General features: G+C 46.8%; 2 protein-coding genes across 2 annotated transcripts in view; one reads left to right on the top strand and one right to left on the bottom strand.

The window, feature by feature from the left end:
* Nucleotides 1–3,947: 3,947 nt before the first annotated feature.
* The window catches only part of LOC104576558 (ubiquitin-associated protein 2), an 87,037-nt gene continuing 73,853 nt past the window's right edge, over nucleotides 3,948–17,131 (bottom strand). The window contains exons 22-28 of the mRNA XM_088536680.1: nucleotides 10,600–10,678; nucleotides 9,022–9,236; nucleotides 8,187–8,286; nucleotides 7,995–8,102; nucleotides 6,443–6,510; nucleotides 5,065–5,256; nucleotides 3,948–4,082 (exon numbers count right to left, since the gene is read on the bottom strand). Coding sequence (XP_088392806.1) covers nucleotides 3,987–4,082; nucleotides 5,065–5,256; nucleotides 6,443–6,510; nucleotides 7,995–8,102; nucleotides 8,187–8,286; nucleotides 9,022–9,236; nucleotides 10,600–10,678 — 858 coding nt within the window. The 3' untranslated portion in view covers nucleotides 3,948–3,986. The remainder of the gene's footprint in view (nucleotides 4,083–5,064; nucleotides 5,257–6,442; nucleotides 6,511–7,994; nucleotides 8,103–8,186; nucleotides 8,287–9,021; nucleotides 9,237–10,599; nucleotides 10,679–17,131) is intronic.
* Nucleotides 12,629–13,207, top strand: LOC148591853 (interferon-like). The gene has a single exon (XM_088536677.1). It carries the CDS (start codon nucleotides 12,629–12,631, stop codon nucleotides 13,205–13,207), a length of 579 nt encoding a protein of 192 aa, XP_088392803.1.

Raw genomic sequence — 17,131 nt, 5'->3', positions numbered from 1 at the left:
TTTAAGGTGGGCGGGGGGGGGGGCAGAGTGTCAAGTTACTGTGTGGTGAGCTTGATAGGATGTTACTGACAGGTACAGTATTCCTTTTCAGCCTGCTCAGGTTAGGAAGTAGGTGGCCCTTGGAGGGCACAATCAGCTTTGTCTTTGAAAAAGGCTTGTGCTATGAACCCTGAAATAAACACTTAACTCCACATCTATACAACTGAGCCCTCCATTAGTGTGTTTTTTTTTAAAATTTTTTTTTTTTCCAGACTAGGTTGGGGGTTGGAGAATGTACAGGGGAGTTTTGCTGACCACCTTCCTGCTATGTGAGCCTCCCTTAGGGCTAGGATTTAGCGTGCCTGTTTTTTGGGAGAGACCAATAGGAGCTCCAGCTTCCTCCCCCTTTGTTAGCAGCCCCTGCTTCCTGCAGCTGAATTCTGGTCCTGCCTGAGCCTTTCCTGCTCATGAGGTGGCAGATGTCTGCTGCCCTAGCCCTGCTGCTCAGGGAAGGAGCGGGGGAAGGCAGGAGTCAAGCTCCTTTTGACGGGGGGAGTGGACATGGAGCTGCTCTCCTGGGTTCAGGGCAGGGGCAGAGATGTGAGATAAGCTCTCCTACAGCCCTGCCCTGGCTGTACTGGGGGTTGAGGATGTCTTGTAGACCCATAGGTGGAAGGGATGTGAAGACCTAGGGCTGGAAGATGCTCAAGGTAGAGCTGTCTCTCCCCGCCCCAGCTTAGCAAATACCAGGGTCCCGCTTTCCTCAGGCCCAGGGCCTCCTCCACGCTCCTTTCTGTAGAACCTGTCACTTCCCTCCCCCAGAATCTTGATCCCCTTGTGCTGCACTGCTGTGGCCTCAGCTTCCCTCAGTATGAGTCCTTGATGAGCAGCCAGCCCTGCCTCCCAGGCTGAGCCCTGCTGCTGCCAGGCCCGTGTTGTTAGATGTGGTGTTATTAAAAGATGGGCCCAGGGCCGTTTGATCCTGGTTGTTCTTGGTGAGGTCATTCTGGCAGGGGACTGCACCGGGAGCCCTGGGCAAGTGCTCAGCCTGCAGCCCTGACCCAGGGAGCAGCGGGGATGGCAGTGCCAGTGTGATGGGACAGTGTTTTTTTGGTGTGTTCGGTTCCATCTGCTGAAGGACAGCAGTGCTGGGGCTGAGCCCTGCAGGGAAGAAGATAGCCCCAGTGCTCCCTACACAGGGCTGTGCTGCAGGTTATGCCATATTCCTCCCTGCCCCTGGCTTGTGCAGCTCCCCAGAAGCCTGTGTGACCTGGCATGTCTTCCCTGGTGGAGCAGCTACCACAGCCCTGACTAGGTGGAGGGCTTGGTTTGGAAGAAGGATACTGCATCTTTCAGGAGTTCCTGTGTACTTTTGACTGTGTTCACTGCATGACCAATGACTTGCAATTTTTTTTCATGCTTAATGGTGCCTAAGTTCCATTATCATGACTCTGCTGTTACCCTTTTTAAAGGCAAAAAAGAAGCGAGAGAAGGAGGAAAAAAAAAAAAAAAAAAAAAAAACACCACTAGAGAGCTCTTAACCAAACTGATGCCTCCACCCATCCCTTGCAGTGTCATTGCTTGCTGACTTGCTGGTTTCCTTTTTTTTTTTTTTGAGATACAAACTGAAATGTTTTTTTTTTGAAGCTTAATATTTAAGAGATTGAGGAAAAGAATGCTTACTTTGTGCATTCTGGTTTTCTCAGCTCAACCAATATTAGTATTTACATGTGCAACTCTGACCCATTCAGATACAGTTTTCAACCATTCTGAAACCAGCAGGGTACAATAGATTTCCTAGTAGTTTTTCTTAGCTGAACTCCCAGCTGTGTTTTTTCTCAGCTTTTTTTTTTTTTTTTTTTTTAGTATAATTTACCAGAAAGACTTAATTGATGCTCTTTTTTTTTTGTTGTTGTTCCCCCCCCGCAGTAGTTAGATTTTTGTCTTTTCTGCACATCTGTCTACTAATAAAAAAATGTGAAATGAAAATAGCTCTGGCTTGTTACTTCTCTGTTAATTGAGCTGTTTGATTTGCATATGTTTTTTTTTTTGTCGTTGTTTTTTTTTGTAAGGCTTTGACTAGCAGTGATCTTAAAGCAAGCTCTGCATATTGATCCTTCAGAGCAGTCCCAGGATTGTGCAGAAAGGTCTTTTTTAAAAAAAGGGGGGGTTATATATTTCTTATTCTCTACTAAAGGGGCCTCCAGGACCAACAGGAAACTGATGCAAAAGAAACCTGCCTTAGAAGGAGGATGGAAAAGATCCTGTTTTGCCTGAGCTGCAGAAAAAGGGACAGAGGGAAACTTGCCTGTGTGAGGTGTTTGAGGAAAAAAAAAAAAAAAAAAAAAAAAAAAAAAAAAAAAACCCTGCTTCAACCAGGAATAAAGCTCATGGTGTGGGAGAGCAGGTCTATGGTGCAGGTACCTGAGGTGTCCTTGCTGTAAGCCCTAAAGCAGCAGAGCTGCTGAGCAGAGCCTCAGTTCATGCTGTTCCAAGCCTGCAGGGTCAGTGTGGAGCTGGGACCCAAGGAGTTCCTCACCTGTGCTCTACTCAGCCCCATCAGGAGCTGCCCATCAGGCAGCAGGAGCTCTGGGTGGCAGGAGGGCACCCACCCCCCTCCCCACTACTCCCTTCCTCTAGGTGCTTACAGGGCAGCAAGAGGGGTGGGGGTAGGTGCTGAGCTTCCCCCACCCCCTCCTTGCTGCTTGTGCAACATTACATCAGGCTCCATCCTCAGCCCCTCTGCTGGGCCCAGGGCCCTTGCTCTTGCAGTCCCCACCCACACTCACCTTGGTTGCTTCCTTCTGCATCCCACACAGACTCTGCTCCCACTTTTCCCACGCCGGAGTGGGCAGCAGCACTTGGCTGCTACCTGGCCACAAGGGGCAAAGGGGGAAGGCTGCAAAAAGCAGAACTACTCCTCAGGCCTTGGAAAATGCTAACAGCACTGATAAAGATCTGAGCCTATGAAGGGGAATAAGAGGTAAAAAGAAATGAAACTCTTAACACAGGCACAGCCCTGGTGCAGGACAAGAAGGACCAGGAGATGCCTCCATAGGCTTCATTTTAAAAGAAGTGGGAAGGGGATGGGTGATGTTCACAGGCAGGAGCTAGGGCTGTCCTGGGCAGGGTCTGTCAGAGCAAGAAGAGGTACAAGACACAGCTTATACTTTTATTTACGAAACCGCTACATAGTTTTTTGGGGGTGGTGGTGTTTGATTGTTTTTGCCTTGAATGATGCAAAGGAGGTTCTAGGACACACTGAGCCCTCTCCAAAGGCTCTTGCTAGAGAAGCAAAAAAAAAAAACACACAAAAACAACAACAACAAAAAACCACCCACACAAAACAAACAAAACACCACCCCTCTTCCACAGTAGGGGGGAGGGATATACAAAAGAAACCACCTTTTTTTTTTTTCCCCCCCCTCTCCTTTTTAAAATAACACCTATACTGAGGGGTGGAGGCAGAAATCAAACCAACAACAGGACACATTTTGATTTTTCTTTTTATGGGAGGGGCCAGGCCTCCTCCTCTGCCTGAATTTAGAACTGCATTAAATAAATGGGCTCCAGCTCCAATAAAAGTGGTGCAGTTTATCTTTGACAGAGTAAACCCACAACGCTTTAAAAAAAAAAAAATAAAATAAACCACACACACACACACCTGGTGCAGATGGGAAATTAATAATTAGTTTCTCTACAAAGAAAATAAAACAGCCTGCAAGATGCAGAAAACCACATTTAGGCTCTATTACATTTACAAATACATACATAAATATATTACATAGAACAGCAACTCAAAGAGGAAGCAGGCAATTTGCACAGAGAATGGATGGCCGGCTGCAGTTCTCCCCACACAGATGTTTGGCTGAGCAGTTATTCTTCTAATAGTTCCAGAAAGGGGCTTTTCTTTCTCTCTCTCTCTCTTTTTTTTTTTTTTTTTTTTTTTTTTTTTTAATTTCCTCCTCCTTTCCTTTTATTCTCTCCCCCCTCCGCAGGTTCCAGATTTAGTTTGTCCAGTATGGAGAAGTGCCATAGGCGGTTTTGGTAGCCTGAGACTTTTGCTGCATGGTGCTGGGTTGATTGCGCTGGCCAGATCCCCCCTAGGAACGGGAAGAGGACAGAGACACAACCATCAGGGCACAGGTGCCATGGAGGCTGCACTGACACCATCAAGGCCACCCAGGCTCCGTGGGGCCATTTCTGCTCCTCCTCAACAGCTCCAGGTCTCACAGCCCAAGACAAACAGTCACCAGAGGACAAGGGGGAACATCCATTGTGCCCCTGTTATCTGGGACAAGTCAGTCCTGGAAAAGGAGGCAGTCACCCCCCCCACTGCAAGGAAGGTGCCAAGAGCCACCAAGAGGGGCTGCCCACAGCCAGGAAGGGCCAGAAGAGCCTGTGGAGCCCCTGGACACATGGATTTTGCCACCCCCTTCACTGCAGTGGGTGACAGCCACCTTCCACAGGACTATGGAGATGATGGAGGCCTGGATGATAAAAAAAAAAAAAAAAAAACTGCCCTCCATCAGCAGATGGTTTTCTCTGTAATGTTGCCAGAGGCCTGGGATCACAAGGGAAGAGAACAGCACGCCTGGGGACTGGCAAAGAGCTTTCTCAAGGTGAATGAAGACAATGCACCAAAGATGTCAAATGTTCAGCACAGAAGTCATTCCTATTTCTGGACACTGTTTTTCAGGGAACACTTATAGAGAGGAAGGCAAATGCAATGGGCAGCAAAACCAAATCAGAAATAGGAGCTGACACACAATTTGCAAGGGGACACTTGCTTTTTTCCCCAGACTTACAGGGCAAGTATTTGAATCCCTGTTCTCCATGTCCTGGCCAGGGAAAGGCAGTGGCTGCCTCAGCTTCATCCCCCACTGCCCATGTCTGTCTGTGTCCCACGTCAGAAGAGCCTCCTTAGAGCAGGGCTCATCCTCCCACAAGCCCCCGGCCCACAAGCAGCCTACAGTCACTAGCAAAGCACTTTCCCAAGGAGCAAAGCCCAGAGCAGCAGCCTTGGGGGTGGGCAGGCGCAATGTGCACTCAGGCACTGCGTAAGGGTGGAGGGGGCTGACTCACCTGCCCATCCTGCTGAAGATGATGATGCAGCATCTGGGAATGAGGCTGCTGATGCGCAGGCAGGATATGGAGAAAAGGGGCTGGAGCGTAACCTGGGGCAGCACCAGGGTTCAGGGGCCCAGTGGATCCGAGGGCAGAGGGCAGGCTGAAGGGGGGCGGTGTGCCAGCATGGAATCCCTGCTTGTCAAATGTCTGCACAGGAGGCAACAGATTGCTCATGAAAGACTTGTGTGAGCAGCCCCACAGTGACCAAACAAGAATAAGAGTGGACTGAACACAGATAACTTGAACCTTTCGCCAACCCTGTGAGCAAGCCAAGGCAGATCGAATACCTGCAAGCACTTCAGCAGATCAGTTTCAGATCCTGTTCCCACCCTTATTACTGCTCTAATGCCTGCAACTTTTCTAATTATTTCCATGGCTATTGAGTTCCCCCCCCCCCTTTTTTTTTTTTTTTTTTTTGAGCCTGACCTCTTTTTACTTGGTGGGACATGGACAATATAGTCTCCTGAAATCAGTCCTTCACTCATCACAGGGAGCTCAGGCTGGAATTACTCCACCTGATCACAGCTGCCCAACAAGGACAAAGAAGAAATTCTAGTAAGAACTTTGTTCCCTGTGACCAAAGCTTCACACTGGTGCCAAGCAGCATGTGTGAGAGGCGGCAGCATCCTACCCACAGGCATGGATCACAGCCAAGATATTGCATGGGGCTCATTTCCCACTACAAAGAGTCAGTCCTCTAAAGCAGGAGGAAACAGCAGGTAGATGCAACCCCACTGCTCATCAAGGGTTCTCTGCATTGCCTGGGAAACCCCAGCACAGCTACCAGACAGCCACACGGCCGCGGGGGGGGGGGGGGGGGGGGGGGGGGGGGGGGGGGGCAGGCTGCCTGTGGTGTCCATCACAAAGACCCACAGGCAGCAGGGGTGGGCCCTGCTTCTTGGTCTCTCTGCAGAGAAGCAAATGGCCTCTTAACTTGGTCCCTCTGGGACTAAAAATGCTTTTCCCATTTGATTTGCACCCAGGATACAGCACATATGGGGCAACAGCACAGAAAGCTCTGTTTGCACCAGCAGCTTCCATCAGGAGTTGATGTGGAAAGAGTGGTGGGATGGAAGATGAGACTTCTCCCTAAAAGGAAACTGAACAAGTGTAAAAGAAAAAAAACACACACACATACAAAAAAAAAAAAAAAAAAAAAAAACCACACACACAAACAACCAACACACACACACCCCAAATCTGCTGCCTACAGGATGAACAGGCCTGGGAATTGCTCCTGTCTGCCATAGGGGAAGTCTTACTGAATTGTCAGTAAGCAGGGAACAATCAGCTTGGCCTCAGGCCATGGGGAGGAGGGTTCAGCATTCCTCACCTGAGTCTTGTTATAGACTGAGCCACTGATATCAGGCACACCTGTGTTACTTGAGGTCACAGAAACACCTGGAAAACAAAAAGCCACTGACCATGAGAAAGCCAAATGCCACCCAACTCGAACCCTGTGCTTGCTTTGCTGTGGGCACCTCCAGCGGCATCAGTGGATGCACCTTCATCCTTGGTTTCTGCACCTCATGCTCTACTGGGCCAGCTTTTCTGTGCTCCTAGACACCTGCAGCACCCCACACAGGAACACAGAAAAGGGCTCAGTTCCTCACTCCCAATCCAATGCAAAGCAGGGAACCAGCCCAATAGACTAAGTCATCTATGTCCACTACACACAGATTAGAGCTTAGATTCAAATGCACTTTACTGGGCAGCAGCTGGCTGCACAGAACACTCATTTAGCTCAACAAAAGCCATCTTTTCCCTACGATTAGAAACACATTTGGCTCTACTAACTACAGCATTCAAGACCTTTCCAGTAGCTGAATTTCATTGCTCAATGCACATCTGCCACACATCTGTGCTCTTGTACTTTTGCATCATGCAGAAGGGTGAGGTCTGCAATGCTCCTCTACCCATAGAGAATTAAATTATACCACAGATTGAGGCTGGCTTCCACCTGGATCAGCTAATACTGCAATAAGCTCAGAAACACTTACCAGCAAGGTGACTCTCAAGCTGGTCACTCACTCCCAATTTTATAAAGACCAGCTTTAATCATGTCACTTAGAAGAAAAGCGGTGGTTCCTCAGAGGACTGAATTTGGTGTCTGCACTGCTCTAAGACTGTACCTTTCCTAGAAGGCTGCTCCTCTTTGCAGGCCATGGTTTGAGCAACTCTGTTGAAGACGTAGGTATTGTTCGGTACAGTTGGTGCTTCAAACGCACAGCAATACTTGGTCTTTGCTTAAGCCCAGGGATGAACTAATTAGTGCTAAGCAGTTTATGTTTCTCAGGTCTAACCAGCATATGCAAAATAAAGCTTTCATAAGTTGTATAAATTCTTTAGTCTTTACAGTTACTAAGAAAACATTTCCAGGCACAAAACAATGCAATGAGTTATGGAGTGAACAGGCAGCAGCTGAAACAACAGCTTAGAAATGTGTGAACTGCCCTGCTCATTCCTAACACAGAGCTAACTCAGGTGCCTAATAACAATCTCAAAATCTAGTCTCATTTGGCAGAGGACCATTTCAGCAGCAGTATCTGACTGCTCAGGGTTCAGTGACAGGGCACTGCTGCAGGACCAGTGCTATTCACCAAATCCAAATTTTGGCAGAGGAAACAGTTGACTATTTCTCCCATGTGTAATTGTGAACAAAGCTGCATGTCAGCCACACAAATCCTTATGCAAAGTTCAGCCATTCAGTTTAGAAGAAACATTTGGGACATTAAAAAAAGCATTTTGTACACGGGAGATGGAGAAACAGCATGGATTTTGACCCTGTTTACAGCTGGCTGCTGTGCTGACTGCACAGCACTGGCAATGCTGGGAGTTTGCCCTGCTCACTTCCACTCAGAATGTCCTTGAGTCTCATGGGTTACCTTTCCCAGGTCCAGTGCCAGCAGATTTGTTTTGTGCTTGAGATGACACACTGTAGCCTCCCTTGCTGTAATCTCCAGCTGCTGTTCCCTGCGTTAAGTCATCATAGCCTGCCAGTGTGTACAAGACAACGTGTTACAGAGTGCAAGCAGCTCTGCGGACGCGCCGCTGGAGAGCACAGGAGAGAAGTGTACCTGCTCCGTAGCCATGCTGCCCATAGCCACTCGCCTGCTGGAAGGGCGTCGAAGCTGTGTTCAGATTGACTCCGTGCTGCTTAGCAGATGCTGGAGGTACCTAGACAGAGAATAAAAAGCATTCTGACTGGGAAATGGCATAGAAAAAGCAAGCTCCCTCTGCCATCTAGTGGGGAAGGCACCTCACATGGGAAATGTGAAAACTGGAGCAGCTCTGGGATGTACCATGCAGCACAGAGGTGGTGGCGCTCGCCCTGCGAGCCACAGCTTCCCACAGCAGCTCTGGGCAAGCCCCAAATTCCTGCGGCCCACAGCAAGAGTGCAACAAACGCCCCTGGCTTTGGTGTCAGCCACGTCTCAGAAGAGGCCGTGCATTTATTTTACGCGTGTATAAAACCCAAGCAACAAGTTCTTACCCACAAAGCAGAAAAGGATCAGCCACAGCACTCACCATTCAGAATTAAACAAAACACCAGCCTGGAAAGTCCTGCCTGAAGCAGTTTCACAAAACAAAATCCTACAAGGCCCTAAAATAGAGGCATCAACCCTTTGCCTTGAGCATCTGACTCAGCTTTGCATATCCCTTAAACCACATAGCAGCTTTTGGAGGGTCAAAGGAACACAATGACTCAGTAGCCTGTGTAGGAGTCTATGAATTCTAGCCTTTTATATTTCCTCTTTTCTTGGGGAAGGGACTGTGATTATTTTTCTCAGGCTTGCACAACAGTTTCAGTGGAAACCCCTTAAAAAACAGGGAAGATTTAGGTGGTCAGGACTGGATGGAGCAAAACCAGAGAAACAAAGAAAGGATTATGGTTTTGGCTGTCATACTTACAAACATGGTTGGCCCATACTGGAATGCACTGGGTACTCCTGGCACACCAGCATAATAAGGTAACCCAGTATAGCTGTACCCTGGGGGCAGGGTAGGGTTGAGGAAAGGCTGCTGAGTCGTATGGTGAGTCTGTGTCTGGTTTTGCTGCGGCTGGGCTAGCGTGGTGGCAGGAGCAGGGGAGGCAGAATCCCCACGACCAAATTTTGTTACATCACCTGCAAAAGAAATAACTCATCAGAAAAGCTATAAGAGCCACTCCCAAAAGGATCCTCTGAATACATATAAACAATGACAAAACAGACTGTGTCCTGTACTTGAAAGACTACAGATTTTCACAGGAAGAGCTCTCCTGATCCCTCTACTCCTGACGGTCACAGTGGACATTGCTTGTCTTGGCAGAGAACTCTGCCACAGTTAATCCATCGATAAAGTGGAGGTATCAATACTTACCTCTCTGTGACAGACTGAAAAGATTCATCACTGTTAGACTGAAAGCACAAGTATGGTAATAACCAAAGAGCAAATGGTTGCTGGGTTAAAGCATGGCTTTCCTAAAGGTTAACCTGATTAGTTAAGCTTCATGGGCTGGGAGCAAGTTAGGTTTTACAGGCACCGACGGGCATATTTTGTCAATATCTGTTTATTTGTCAAGCATGAGTAATTAGATGTCCGATTCCTCACACCACCAAAGGTCTGGAGGCCAGGAAAGCAAGGCTTGCATCGTGGGCCACCTTATTGAAGAAGTAGGAAGGGAAATTTGGTTATTAACCCCAAAGCAGCCTCCTGAGAGAGGTGAGTAACCAAACAGAAAACTCCAACACACTTGCTTTTTTTGGCAGCCTAACAAAGTAGCATATTCACTCCTTTTTAGGGAGGTGGCACGCATCACATCTGTCTTATTCCTACCCAGTACTCCTTTTGTTAGCTGCCAACAAGTATGACAAATTTCAATAGCTGCAGTATGAGAACTGTAACATCTATGGCTGCAATCAAATATCAGCAAGAAAAAACACAATCTGAAAAACCTGGAGGGAATTAATGCATTCTGTGCAGGTGGATAATTGAAAGACATGGTTTAAGATGAGGACAGGGTTCTTAGATCGCACATGCTTTTGGAAATTAAAGTCCCTCAGGCTCAGGAAAGGAGTGGGGAGAGCCTGCTAGACTCAGCTCCTGGAAGAAAGATAGAAGTGCAAAAGTAGCAACAACAAAGTAAGGGGAGCAAATGATAAAGGTCTAAAAGGGTCTATTCTAGGGGCAAAAAAAGGAAAGAATGCTAGAAAGCTAACTAAATTTCTAAAAAAGAAAAAGCAAGCTATGAAATGATCTGTATGTGCTTAGGAAAGGCACTAGACAACAGTGTCATTTATATTTTAAATATTTTTGCACTTGTTATCAAAGAAAATCAAATTGTTCAATTTTATCCCAGGAGGAGTCACATAGAAATTACCGTCCAAAACTATAGAGAAAAATCAATGTGGGTTAAACTGCTTGCATAAGGGACAAACGATTACTCTTTCAGTACTGGCATGATGATCTACATTTAAGTTACCATCCTTGTTTCAAAATAACACTCACCTGAGTACGGGTTGTTGGCAAGGCTTCCATCTCTGCCTGTTAAGGTTGCAGGAGCAGGGAATGTAATGCCATAGTAATCCTGAGAGCGCGAGCGAGAGAGCGAGTAAGAACATCATTTAATAACAGTCCAAAGCATAACAGAGTCAAATAGTTCTTATGACAGTTAGATTAAAAAAAAAAAAAAAAAAAAGAGTATTGTGCAGACGCTGACCTTCAAGCTTAGGGCAGAGCTGGATCCCCTCTAAAACAAAATGAAAACAAGACGAAGAACTACTTTAGGGACACTTTTAACATTAACTACAAATTTGCCTGTGGCTGTCTGTGCAGACAGCCATGTTCATGTCACTTGTATGTCCCCAAGGGACACACACGGCCCCACTTCCAACTGAACCTGCAATGCAGAGAGCGGCAGCCGCATTTGTCAGATTGGAATAGGGAGACCTCAGGACTGTGAGGGCTTTGGGGTGGGCTCGGCAGAAGGGAACCCCGCCCCAGCAGCAGCCCTTATAGTCACCCTTCTTATCAACTTCATCTTATCAACTCCAGGATAAATCACTTTCCAGAAAACAATCAAATTCTCTATCAAAAATCTTGTCAGAATAGTCACACTCTCTTCCCCTTTGAAAGGGCAGAGTCACAAAAGCAGATTTGGAGAAGAAATCTGAACAAGACTTGGTGGATATGAACCTTAAGTGACACATCAGTTTGTTTTCCCTATAGAAAGCAGAAAAAGCTTAAACAAATCAGAGTGAGAATGGCAGTCTAAGAAATCCAGCTATTTTCCCTAGCTCAAAAGTGGGAGAAACACAATATCTGCTTCACCAGTAGCCCATATCCCTAACCCTCAAACACACAGTCCCCTCATGAGAAAATTTGAGTTACTTTCAAGCTTTAGGTCTGCTCGCAAGAAAGCATCAGGAAAAAAAAAATAGCTCTTTAAAGAATTTTTTGCTCTTTAAAATGTGCTCTATAGACATCTCTTGGCCTGACATACACCTACCTAACACAAGTAGAATCAATACACTCCAGAAATAGAGCTTATTTAGAAAAGAAACACTGAAAAGTCAGGGGAAAACCGCATTCGTGCGGTGTCAAAGCTCTGCTCCCTTTCTAGGGCAGTGAATCACTTTCACTTTCTAGATGTAAAGGATACCCAAACACCAACAAACTATTTTACCACTCAAGAAAGTCCCACTAGATCATTCCATTCAGCCTAACGTGGCTGAGCTTCTAAAAGAACACCACAAACTATGGAAAATAAAATAGAAGAAGGACAGAAAATAATAAAAATATTTCAGAAAAACTCCTTATCAAACTTTCTTCAGTCACACACAAATAAACAAACAAACCTGGGAAACCACCCCCCCACACCAATTTGCAGGATATTCTGAAAAATAAAAGCCTGTGCTATATTAGCAAAGCTAAAGATGACAAAAAAGCAACTGGAAACCACAACAGAAGTCAATAAAAATAAATAAAAGCTGTAAAGCATCTATTAATGTACAGCTTTGAGGAAAAAGAGAAAAAATAAGTAAATACAAGGAAAATGGAAAGTAGGCAAAATCAGAAAAGTAGATTTTGATACAGAAGGAATCCTGAGAGCAAAAAGAGGAAAGATTGCTTACAACAACGAGGAAATGAAAATACTCGAACACATCCCAACCAGAGCCGTCCAGACAGTCTCTGGCCCAGGCACTTCCACACGCCCCACAGAAAGACAAGGGCACAATAGCTGGGTTTCCCCAAGAGGGTCTTCTCCCAGCAGCCAAACCAAAGCCCTGAGAAAGGAGAGGGCTCTCCCACCTTGGTATCATGGACACTGCATGGAAACACTGCAAGCGCCACAAAAAAGTTATAAGGAAAAAATCACAATCAGAAAGGAAAACTGAAAACGGAAACAGGGAAATTCTCTACATCAAGATGATGATGAAAGAAAAGATGCGGCACCAAATAAAGCCGCACACACACGCTCAAGCACAGCGCTCGCTGGCCTCCTGCACAGCACCACCGCACAACTCAACGCACCACCATGCCTGTGCCCGCAACACCACAGCCCTGCCTGTGGCACCGCACTCCTGCGCTCCTGCTTTTCCTGCCTGCTCTCGCCGCTGCCCTCGCCTGCACCAACATCCGCATCCAACAGAGCACCTTCAATGGGGACAGCCTCCAACTCCTACGCACCATGGCTCCCAAACGCACCATGCTCTGCCACCAACACAACGCACCTTTCTCCTTCCTCAACACCCTGCTGGGGGCCAACAACCCACAACAAGCCACCACCACCATCCTACACATCCTCCAGCACCTCTTGAAGATTCTTGGCAACAGAAGCATGCCTGCCCACTGGGACCGCCAAGCACACCAGCAGCTTCTCAACAAACTTCACCATCAAATCCACCAGCTCCAGAAGTGCCTCACAGCCAACACCATGCTTTCCAAAAGCAAAGGGCCCTGCAACTCCTGCCTCACCATCAACGTGTACTTCCGCCGCATCCGCGACTTCCTCCGCACGCACAGCCACAGCTCCTGTGCCTGGGACATCGTCCGCCTCCAAGTTCACACCTGCTTCCAACACATCCACAACCTCACCAGCACCATGACGGATTAGCCACACACCCTCCACACCCACACACCCCTTACCCAACACACACCCCTCCACAACACACCCTCAACTCCTGCCTCACCTGCCCACACAACACCCACACCAACCCACCTCCACCACCACCACTGCACACAGCCACGCAGCACCAGGACCACGCTGATGCACCCCATGCAACAACCTTGCTCCACACACCCCCACGCCCCCCAACAAGGAGGCACCCACCCACGGCAAACACACAACCAGGGCCAACACCACACCCCCACTCCTTCACACATCCACTCCACCAGCACATCCCAGCCTCTGCACTGTCTGCTCCCCTCAAAGGAAACCGCTCACAACACCAGCTTGCCCCGACCCTCACACCCCCACCCTCAACATCTATTTATTTAACTTATCCTATTTATTCTCATTATTGTATCCATCTATTCTTCTATTTATTCAAGCAAATAAAAAACTTGTTCCAAATAATTTGCATCTCATGGGCTTCACAGAACCATAGCAGCCTCATTCCAGTGGGAAGCCAGCGCCAGAGCTCACTTAGGTCAGCTCACCCCTGCGAGCAGGTTGCAGCACCTTGAGGTGCTCACCTATGGGTCCAGGTCACTCGGTTGCACCTCCTGCAGGGCACAGCACCTTAAACCATCCCACACTGAAGATACTTCACCTGCCCTTGTTAAAGTTCAGGAGATCCCTACCTCACCCTTGTAAGATGCGCATGTTGTCATTTGTATGGACGTATCTCATCATCTGCACTGTGGACTATCCTTACTAACAGAATCAGCAGATTACAATAACTGACTGAGACTCTCGCACCCCAATGAGCACTTACGTGTTTTTATATTTTTTTTTGTTTTATTTATATTTTCAGTCACCAACAAATATCTCTTGTTTATAAATTGGGGTGACCATCATAAAGTGACCTTATTAAAAGGCAGAGCCTACCACAACAGTCACAGGTAACTTTTTCACGCACACCATGTTTTCACTTGATAAAACCTTTCCCACCCTGTCAATGTCACACAGGCCACTACAAACAGCTCCATTGTGCCACCACCAGTGCCTCCCTCCTAAGAAACTGTAGACTCACTGACAGTCTCTCACAGACACTGCAGCACAGTTAAGTCTACTCTTCTTATCAACTCAAGCCAGGAGAAACTCCAGATTTTGACAAAGTCATCATTATATCCTCTTCCTGATCCAAGAAAGCTTGCCTGAGCCTTAATAAAATTTCTTTGTATGTGTGTTGTCCCATCAATTGGCCCCTCCTCTTCATTGCTGCTGTATTTCTAAAGTTGTTTCCCATCTCAATAGGATATAAAACCAACAGCATCAAGGTCCCCATCTCATCTCCTTAACTATCCCTTTTTAATGCAAATAACAGGTAAAAATCTACAAACACCTCCTTGGCACCAACCTAAGAACTCCCCACAAGAGTGGGGAGCCAGGCATGAGATCACAAACATGCTGCTTGGTACTAACACCTCCAACCAGATGCCAAGATGCCCTAAGCCAGAGGTCCCCCTGCCTTCTAAGTTTTTCCCCAAGAAAGGCAGCAGCATTTACCCATCCACCCTGCCTGCAGCCTGGAAAAGCCCACAGCTCTCCCATCTCCAACCCTGCTGCTCACAGATACCGTGCACACTATCTTTGCTCGCATGCTTCACCTCCTTCATCTACACTCCCTAAGGAGGCAACACTTTCCCATGGGCCAAGTACAGCTTATCCCCTTGTCTTTAACAAAATCTTCTTGACATGTTTGATATGCCCCTAAGTAAATTTATCATCACTTCTCTGGCGGGAAAAAACATCTAATGTAGAACTAAGAGGCAACTCTAAACATTTTTTCCAATAATAACCCCTTATAATTTTTATCATTTACAGTTTTTCTTTTGCTTAATCTTAACCTCAGTACATTTTTTTTTTAAATACTGTTTGCTTGTTTTCCCTGTTTCCCTCTCTTAAAATCATCAAGGGAAACATTCTGTCCATAAGTTTAAGTCTTAGATACCTGTGGGACATGAGGGAAGATTCCACTTTAATACCAATACCCTCATTTCCCTAATTCATCATAGAATCTCTTCTTTGCTATTAATAACTTTATTGCAATTTAAGTGACTCTTTCCCATAATTTTTTTTCAACCGTCCATTACTCTTCCGGAACGGATATCAAATTGCCATGTCTTGATTTAGCCAGGTCTTTTATTTCAACAGAGAATTATCTCCTCTCTGGAACTTTTTCAGGTTTCGAAACTTTGACTAGGAAAAAAAAAATACATCTCCAAGAAGCTTTCAGTAATGTTCCTTATCATTTATTTACAAGTCACTGCAAGCCAGCAATATGGAACCCTAATTTAAGACCATCTACAAATATATGAATAACCTCCCAGTAACAACATAGCCAGCTTCTCATTTTTATCTTGTAATACAATCATAAAACTTCTTTTGAAATCAAACCTTACTATCTCTTTCACAGTTTTGTTTTTTTTTTCAGTATATGGAACATTACTGCTTTATTTAATTAGCCAATGCTGCTATTTTGAGTTTGTTTTATTTCTTCTGAATACAAATTTTTGCCCTGTAATTTTCTTCTGCTATTTTCTCTATTCTCAGTTTCTGAACTATACCCACTTTTAAGACATGACTTTTGTACATCAATGCGCGAAGCATGGGGAATAAGCAGGATGAACTGGAGATCTGTGTGCGGTCCCAGCGTCATGATCTCATCGGAATCACAGAAATATGGAGGGATAGCTCGCACGACTGGAGCGCTGCCATGGAAGGCTATGTGCTCTTTAGGAAGGACAGGCTGGGAAGGCGAGATGGTGGAGTTGCTCTTTATGTGAGAGAGCAACTGGAATGCATGGAGCTCAACCTGGGAGTGGAGGATGAGGGAGTTGAGAGCTTGTGGGTAAGGATTAGAGGGCAGGCTAATGTGGGAGACACTGTGGTGGGTGTCTGCTACAGGCCACCTGACCAAGACGAGGAGGTTGATGAGGCCTTCTATAGGCAGCTGGATATTGCCTCACAGTCACAGGCCCTGGTTCTCATGGGGGACTTCAACTACCCTGACATCAACTGGAAGGACAACACAGCCAGGCACAAACAGTCCTGGAGGTTCCTGCAGAGCGTCGACGATAACTTTTTGATGCAGGTTGTGGAGGAGCCAACGAGGAGAGGTGGGCTGCTGGACCTCGTGCTAACAAATAGAGAGGGACTTGTAGGAGATGTGAAGGTGGGGGGTAGCCTCGGCTGCAGTGACCATGAGTTGGTGGAGTTCAGGATCCAACGAGGAGGAGGCAGGGCTGTAAGTAGCCTTGCGACGATGGACTTCAGGAGGGCCAACTTTGGCCTCTTCAGAGTCCTCCTCGGTAGAATCCCATGGGCTAGAGCCCTAGAAGGAAGGGGGGCCCAAGAGAGCTGGTTAGTTTTCAAGCGGCACTTCCTCCACGCCCAGCAACAGTGCATTCCTGTGTGTAAGAAGTCAGGCAGAGGGGGCAGGAGACCTGTGTGGATGAGCAAGGAGCTTGTGGCAATGCTCAAGCAGAAGGCAGCGGTATACAGAATGTGGAAAAAAGGACAGGGCCCCTGGGAGAAATACAGGAACATAGTCAGGGAATGCAGAGATGCAACAAGAAAAGCTAAGGCACGGTTGGAACGCAATCTGGTAAGGGACATTAAAAATAACAAGAAAAATTTCTTTAAATACATTAACAGCAAAAAGAAAATCAGGGAAAACGTGGGTCCGCTGGCGGACAGGACGGGCACCCTGGTTACAAATAACACAGAAAAAGCAGAGTTGCTGAATGCCTTCTTTGCTTCGGTGTTTACCAAGGGCAGCCCATTAGAGCCCCAGGCCCTAGGGACAAGAGAAGAAGCTGGTGGAGAGGAAGACTTGCCCTGGGTAGAGGAAGATTGGGTCAGAGAGCACCT

Source organism: Tinamus guttatus, unplaced genomic scaffold (assembly GCF_059628265.1).
Source record: "Tinamus guttatus ecotype Peru unplaced genomic scaffold, ASM5962826v1 Tinamus_guttatus_pri_ptg000696l, whole genome shotgun sequence".
Lineage (NCBI taxonomy): Eukaryota > Metazoa > Chordata > Aves > Tinamiformes > Tinamidae > Tinamus > Tinamus guttatus.
This window is presented reverse-complemented; position numbering and strand designations above follow the sequence as displayed.